Raw genomic sequence first — 8200 nt, forward strand, 5'->3', positions numbered from 1 at the left:
TTCAACAACCCTGTAACATGCCTACCCAAAAGCCAAGGAGGACATCATAAAATCACAGAATAACCATTTACTTCTCTGCAGAAATCAAAACCTCTGTAAACTCCAGACAGATGTGAAATTAAATGGGAAAGTTCCTTTCAGATTTAATTTATTTGTTATTCATGGTTATTACAGCTGTAAAAACAGGCAGACAAGTCAACTGTATCCACATAAACTTTATGCAACATGTCAAGAAGAAATTACTGCTGGACAGTAAAGTCTGCATTTACCTGGTCAAGGAAATCCAAATTTCCAACTCAAGCACAGCTTGGATCTCTAAACCTTCACTATCACCCAAGAAATACTACAGATTTTCTTTTTTCTTTTGCAGCAACATCAGTGTTCCTAAAATAAGCGAAAAGACGTGACCTGATATTTCACTCTGAATAGTGAAATCCTTTTACGTTAAAGCAGAAACATTTTAGGTCCCAAAAAATGCTTGGAAAGTGTCTGGCTCTTTGCAAGGTTTTTCACAATGTAGTAAGTTAATGACCACGAGCAATGCATTTTAATACAATATAGATTAATATGCCATCAGAGAAAAGGATTTATTACAATCCTAGTATACCATACTCACATGACATACAACCTAAATGACACTTATGCAATGTTTCCAGAGGTCAAATGTTGCAAATGCTTCTTTTCTTTTTTTTTTTTTTTTAATGGCTCCCTTTGTAGTATGCATCTTATTTAACTCCAGTATTTGATTCACATGTTAGGAGAAAAATCATGACGGTAGTTTATGTACAATACAGTACATGGTGCTTAAGTTAATCTAAATACATAGACAAAGGGTGCAAGCTACAGTAGGTTACACTAAAAGGAATCGTGGAATGACATTTAGGAGAAGCAGAGGAGTAGAGAGAAATTTGATCCAACAAATGCAAACCTTTAAGTCCAATAACCTCTTCTCAATCATGACACACATCAAGTCTTCACTCGTTGAAAAGATAAGGAACACAGTGCAACATGAATGATTCCAGGGGGGAAAAACTGCCAATTTGAAATACGCGTTTAACTTCGCTTCTGAAGGAAAAGGAAAGAAAACAAAAACAAATAAAGATAGGACCTTTATGAAGTGCATTTATTACCCCATAACAATGGAGTACTGCAAAGTTCCACTGCACAGGTCCTGGCAGCTCAGTCAGTGCGAGGCCTGCGGTTTTACCAATTCGTATCGGCCCACCTGACCCTCCTGCAGGAGCTGGCCAATGAGCTGGTCCTTGTGGACCTTGCGACTGACAATGAGGAAGCGCTGCCGGCCCTGGCCGTAGGACTTGCTGCGCAGGCCGTACTTCTGGGATATCTGGTGGATCTGCTTGCGCTCGTCGTTGTTCAGCTCCGTGGAGAAGCGCAGCTCGTCCTGCCGTTCCGAGCTGGCGTAGTTGCGGATGATGTCCTCTATGTCGCGCTTGCTGAGCTGGTTCATGGGCTTGTCCGCGTCCAGTCCGAGCCCCTCCCTGGAGAACTGCTCTTTGACCTTGATGGGCTCCGAGATACCGTCCCCCTCCCGGCCAAGCCCGCCGCCCTTCCAGCCCATCTTGCGCAGCAGCTGGTTCCCGATGTTGTCTTCCTTGATCTCCTGGCGGGTGGCCTCCTCCCCAGACCGGGCCAGGATCTGGTTTCGGGAGATGGCATCAACGTTGCCCTCCTTCCTCAAATTGGACTTGACCACAGCCTGAGTCTGCCTGAGAGTGGCTAAGGCCTCCTCTGCAGCAATGTGCTTCACCGTCTTCTTGGGTCCGACGCCGGCCGCCACATACTGGCCCTCCAGGTACACCTCGCACCTCCAGCGGTGGTCTGGCAGCACCATGAACTTGTAGTCAGCGGACACCTTGTTGAACTGCGCCGTGTCGTTGATGATACAAATGGCGTTGTCCGAGTTCTCCAGGATGACCAGCTCGCTGAGGTGCTTCTTCCTGCCGCCATGGTGGCCGTAGCGGCTGCCTGAGGGCTCAGAGTAGTGGTGATTCCCCCTGGAGATCTGCTGCTCCTGCTGCTTGGCTGCCTGGTTGAGGCGAAGCTTCCTCAGGGCCTCCTCCGCAGCTGCGTGCTTGGAGGTTTTCTTGTTCCCGTTAGCCTGTGCCACCAGCTCGTCTTGCAAGTACACACTGCACTGCCAGACGCTGCTGTTAGGTACCGGATCGAACCGGTAGTCGATCTTCATCCGGTTGAAGGCGGCCGAGTTGTTGAGGATGCAGATGGCATCGTGGGCGTTGTCCACGATAACGAACTCGGTCCAGTGCTTGCGACGGTCGTGCTCATACTGGCCCTTGGAGCTGGGTGGTGGCTTGTCCTCAGGGTTGCGTAGTGCAGGCAGGAAGGCCGGGGTTGGGGAGTGCATCTGGCACACCACTATGTCATTGACGTACGTGTGCCTGTACTTACGCTGCACGACCCGCACCTCCACGGGCTTTAGGAAGAGCTTAACCGCCTGCTCAGATGCCCGGTCCCGGGCCCCATTTTTACTGCCAGAGTACCCAGTGGACAGGTACACACACTGGCATCTCAGCTCACAGGCATAACCGTCTGAGGGGACCTTCCTGTTCTTGGGCAGGTCTGAAGGTTGGATGTCCTTCAGGTTGACATAGATGTACTCTGGATTGGTTTTGCAGGCCTGGATACTGCGACTCAGGATGAAGTTGTAGTTTGGCGTGTCAGGGCCGCTCATGGACGTAGGGTCTTTGAAAGTGATGGCCATGGCTGCCGACACCCGGGCAATAAGCCTCTGCTTCTCGTCCAGCGTAGCATGGGAGATGGGAGCAGGCTGAGAAGAGCCAGACCCAAACTGGGAAGATGGGCTGCTGTCCCCAGGGCTGCTGTAGACCCTGCTAAAAGGCCTGCTGGAAGGAGGCCTGTCCTGGTGCCCGAAGCCTATGCCCTGACGCCCCGAATCCCAGCTGCCTCCGGAACGGCTGCCTCCCCGAAAATCCTCAAACCTACGGGCCTGAAAAGAGGAGTCTGACTGCCTGGCGCCGTGCGCTTCATATCTGGCAGAGTAGTCCTGCTGCGTTCTCGCCATAAAGTTTGAGGAGCACCCTCGGCTCCCGAATCCCAGGCCACTGGAGGTGCTGGCGGCCATGTCTCGGTCCCTGTCCCTGTCCCTCCTGCGGGCCCAGGAGTCGGACGAGTACGGTGTGGCGCTCTGGGAAAAAGAGGACGACCCGGGGGAGCTGTACGGTCTGCTGCCATATGACGACAGGCTCTCAAAGTCCCTCTGTCGCATGCTGTTCATCTCGCCCCTCCTGCGCTCCTTTTCGTTCTCCTTCTCATCCGTGCCGCCGCCACCCCCGCCACCAGTGGTGCCGCTGCTCACAAAGTGCACAGGCTCAAACCGGGGTCGAGGACCAAACTTGGACACAGGCATCTTCCTCATAGGCTCTTCCCCTGTGTTAAGGAAAGAAGCAGAGCCAGAGTCACCATGGAGTCACTTAGGATCCAAGAGCTCTCCAGAAAACATCAAAACCCCCCTGAGGAGTTTCAAAAATTAATATCCCCTAGTGAAGTCCAACAAAACAGGGCATTTTTATGTCCTTCAATGCAGAATCAAACAGTCCTTCAATGTGCATAGCAAACAAATTTGCTAATTAACTGTGTTTTTAAATCCTATTCCTATTAGATTCTATTTACTAAAATTAAATCTCTATAGCTCTCTATATATTTGGGGAAACAACACAATGTTAACTTGTATTTAGAATGATCTGATACATATACAAGTCATGAACGTGTAAGGAAGTTCTACATCTATTTTCACGTGCAAAAAAAATGTGCAAGAAAAAAAGGATACATAAGTGTTAGAGTACATATGAGTCCAACAGGGGCCATATGTACTCTAAGAATTGATTTAACATTGAACATTTTATTGTATATATTGGAGCATTTAACATGAAACATTTAATTACCCAGTTAGACTCAACACCACCAACAGACATTTTGAATCCCCCTTAGATGTCAACTCTGATGTTTTCACATCCTATCAATGCGTATTTGGCGAAAACACTTAAATGTGTTGGGTTTATCATTTGAAGAAAAAAATTCTAATCCAGGGCAGCCCAACCGTGTTCCTGGAGATCTATCGTCCTGTAGGTTTTTATTTCAACTGTAACTCCTGACTTCACTAATTAGCAGCTCAAGGAGACCTCTTGCTATTGAATGAGGTGCAATTTCTTAGGGTTGGAGTGAAAACCTACAGGATGGTAGATCTCCAGGAACAGGGTTTGGCAGTCCTGATATAATCTGCCCTCATCATATGGGTAGCAATAAATCTACAGTAGTGTGAAGTAGTCAATGCCATTTGACTACCTCCCAGTGCAGAGTGAGTGGTTGTTATATGATTCAAAACACCAAATGAGCTATGGACACCATCAAGAACTATGCTCATATCAACATACTTTAGAATTAAGTGGACAACAACACTGATTACTGATAACAGAAAACAAAGAAAATTTGACTATGACAAGAGCCAGAACAGGTAAACAAGAGTCCAAACTCACTGCCATCAGATGAAATCGGCCTCTTTTTTGCTTCAGAACTGGGAACCAGCTGGAAAGAGGGCATCTCGCCAACATCAATCCCTTCTGCCATGTCCAGCACCTTTCACATCAGTTGAGGGCCATACCTTCAGATAAAAGCAGCGGTTCATCAGGGACCACCAAAAATAAACTGTATCAATACAATGATGTTTAGCCTTCAGTTAGATACTATGAAACATCAGAGTAAACAGCAGTTTCACTACACAACTCAAAATACTGCTAGCTGACAAATACATAACTAACCAATCTTGCTAAAGGCTACGTTGGTTATATCGCCGTGGGTAGTTCCCACCCAAGATGGTGAGTTGGGGAGATCTTACCAAAGAAGATAGCAAGTATCACGTAACTTCATGCGGAGGCACCGGTTAGTTTATGTACACTGGCAAATTCCACCCTGGCTTATAGATTTCAACCACTACAGTCAAAATACGTATTCTATATAAACAACATATTGCAGTAACTTACTCCTCATAATTGTAATAGTATTACTGATTAAATTACTACACGGTTTAAAGTATACTGAAAGCATTTTGAAACTGACTATAGCTATCTAGCTGGCAGGCTAAGGTTTCCATTGTAGTTTTCCTACCTGCGTGCATCCCACGAAGTTAAGACGTGGCCAACAACTCACAGGCTAACTGTTACTTCGTCTGTATTATACTTGAAGATAAATTACGAACGGTCTCTGGTGGACCCGTTTGAAATAGAGAAATACAGAGAAAGCCACTAGGCCGCTGGCTTTCAGCTTAATGGGTATGTGGTGCACAAATGCGCGAACAGTGAACAGGCTAACGTCGTTAGCTATCCCAGGGCCATCTACAACATGGCTACCGAGTTCCGCCAGAGGATTGTGGGAACGCTATGGAGGAATTGGCTAATAACAATTATCACGTTGATTTTTTTAGTCAGATCCTGCTTTTATAAACAACAAATTTAAGAGCCAATGTAAAGCATGTATAGTAATGGAATGTTCATTGATGATAGCTAATGTTAGCTATCGTATGCTACCTTGTGCGCAATCGGTTATTAATCATGTCAACAAAAGGTTAGTTAGCTATAGCTAACGTTAGCTGATTATTATTTAGTTAGCTTGCCAACCTTGGTTCATATTATTTAATTACGTTATTACGTTGCAATATCTAGCTGGCCAAATATCTAGAAAACTTCGAATCAGTAAAGAGTTTGCATTTTTAAAAAGGGGGCACCTACAAATGAGCTAAATCGTACATAAATCCAATAATCTGCAGAACGCATCACGATATGCACAAATGACGCAGTCGCGACAAGCTAACGTTGGCTAGCGACTGCTCTTTACTGCTAACGTTAGCTAGAAAAACGATCAAATCGTTAAGTCGCCCACCTAAATATTGTGTCAACGAGCTGATTAATTAGCTATGAATTCCATCGCCCCGTGAACTCAAGATTTCCCTTGCGTGTAGACACGTCAATTCTACAACATTACTTGCTATCTAACATTTGCTTGTTGGCGAACTAGCTCGCTAAATGCCCTCTTTACCTGTTAGGGTGCAGCACCGATGCCCTTGTCTGAGGAGTCAATTCACAACGCAGGATGCCGAGACGAACATTTGCTGATATCTTCTAGAGATTTTGCTAACTAACAAGTTAGCTCTTACACGACCTCCCGCCACTCGTGCTCTCAGCAGCATGCTCTCCTCCCCTCCTCCATCCGTCTCTTCCTCATCCTTTGCGGGCCTGGAGATAACTGTGCAGACGTCATCGCGTATAATTCTAGCCCCTAAATTTCTATTACTAAGCAGGTATGATTTACTGATTTTCAAAGAAAAGCAACTTCTTCCTAGCTGACATTGCGTCACTGTTGATGGATCTTAACGTTACAGGACAGGCCTGTCGTTTTCCTGAATGCGTAACGGGATGAAATTTACTTGTTTTCTCCAAGTATACAGTTTATACAGTTTACGCTAAGCAATGTCTATATTATTTTCGCGGTTTATGATAAAGGATAATTTATCTACCAGCGGATAATGTCGACAAGTAGATGTTGATGTGTTGTCTAGTTCGCATCTGTATTCATCTACCAAGAGGTTTACAATCTCATAATCTGAAATTCTCTCTCAGTTTTGCAGCAATACAGTCTCTTGAAGTCAACTCGGAGAGTGCTAGATCAATTACAGGCGCCCTCTTGTGGACGTAGACACACACACACACACACACACACACACACACACACACACACACATATAGACAAACAATTCAAAAGATCCTATAAATCTCTAAATGCATCACTTGAATTTATGCGGAAAAGCTGCATTCTGGTCTGACAGAATCCCCCAAAACTGTACTGACTGTACTTTACTACAAATTAAGGCTATGAATAAGTAGGCTACAAGTTTACGAAGCCTACTTTATTCACGTCAGTAACTGAATATTGCAACGCCATTGCTTATTATTTATTTAATCACTTTTAGTAATTTGTGTAATTGTATTTTTGAGTAATTGCATTTGGTCAAATCCCATATTTGATTCAACTTACCTAGTTTAAAAATATATGGTGTACCTGATTTTATTGGTTCATATTGTATTGTCTTCCATTTCAAGGGATACATATACAATAAAAACACTTGAGATCTTATCTGGGTGTGTTGAATTCAGTACACAGATAATGTATTTGACAGTCTTAGATTATGACTGGCTGACATACAACACTAGTGGATTCAGTTTAGGTAATTGAAAACACAAAGAAGTCCTTTATTTTTAGGAGGTGCAGGTGGTATTGAATGATTTTTAACTTGCATTTAGAGGTCTATGGTTATCTTTTACAATTTGCCATCAGGATTGTATTCACATGGTCACGTACCAATATAACCAGCTAAGTAATGTGTACAATAGGAAGAGCTGGGAAAAGATGATAAAGGACTAGAAGATTTGTGGCAGAATTGTGGCATTAAAGCATTTAAATTGATAGTATGCGTTTTGTGTGCAATAAAGGACATTTTCTATATTTACTGAAGGTTCTGATGACTTGCCAGTTTTACGACAAATGGTACTGGGGCAATCAGAGTTTTGTAGTCCAAAGCAAAAAAATACACTTCAAATATCTCCTAAGTAGCTTGCACCACAATGCTATTCCTCCAGAGATGTATGTGTGTACTGTATATTACCCAGTTATTCTTCAAAAATTATGTTTAGTGTTATTTTTGGTTGGAACCATTTCCTCTGGTGCATACAACCTGAGTCTGCTGCACTCAAGGAAAGAAGTACCGTAAATACTAGAAATCTGTTCATATGTAATCCCTGGACATATCACATTGCTGTATCTGTAGCTCTGTAGTTACTTGAAGTGTATTTTCTTGCTTTAGACCACAAACCCCCAAATGCCACAATACCAGCCAAAAGCTGCTTGGGTCAATCCGAAACAATGGATAGTATATAATATTAAAGATACTGAGAAAGTGAACTATACCTTTAATTATCTAAGCCTAAATGACATTATGCATTATTGTTGTGTCAGGATATATCAGCTGCAAAAATTATTACGCCACAAGGAACAATAAAGACTTAGAATATCAATCGGCTCCTTTATTATTATAATTCTTCCAGTGCTTAATAATTTTGCATTTCATTGGAAGTTATTGATTTATGTTGTTAAT

The 8200-nt window shown here is 43.8% G+C and overlaps 1 protein-coding gene across 2 annotated transcripts; it reads right to left on the reverse strand.

Annotated features, from left to right (window-relative positions):
• Positions 1-131: 131 nt before the first annotated feature.
• nkrf (NFKB repressing factor) lies at positions 132-6674 on the reverse strand. 2 transcript variants are annotated; one of them, XM_064329232.1, is made up of 3 exons: positions 6088-6674; positions 4533-4657; positions 132-3426 (listed from the first exon to the last, which is right to left on the reverse strand). In XM_064329232.1, the coding sequence occupies exons 2-3, from the start codon at positions 4621-4623 to the stop codon at positions 1184-1186; spliced, it is 2334 nt and encodes a 777-aa protein (XP_064185302.1). In that variant the 5' UTR covers positions 4624-4657; positions 6088-6674; the 3' UTR covers positions 132-1183. The 2 variants fall into 2 exon arrangements, with proteins under 2 accessions (XP_064185302.1, XP_064185303.1); XM_064329233.1 differs by lacking the exon at positions 6088-6674 and adding an exon at positions 5161-6043.
• Between the last annotated feature and the right edge of the window lie 1526 nt (positions 6675-8200).

Source organism: Anguilla rostrata, chromosome 3 (genome assembly GCF_018555375.3).
Source record: "Anguilla rostrata isolate EN2019 chromosome 3, ASM1855537v3, whole genome shotgun sequence".
Lineage (NCBI taxonomy): Eukaryota > Metazoa > Chordata > Actinopteri > Anguilliformes > Anguillidae > Anguilla > Anguilla rostrata.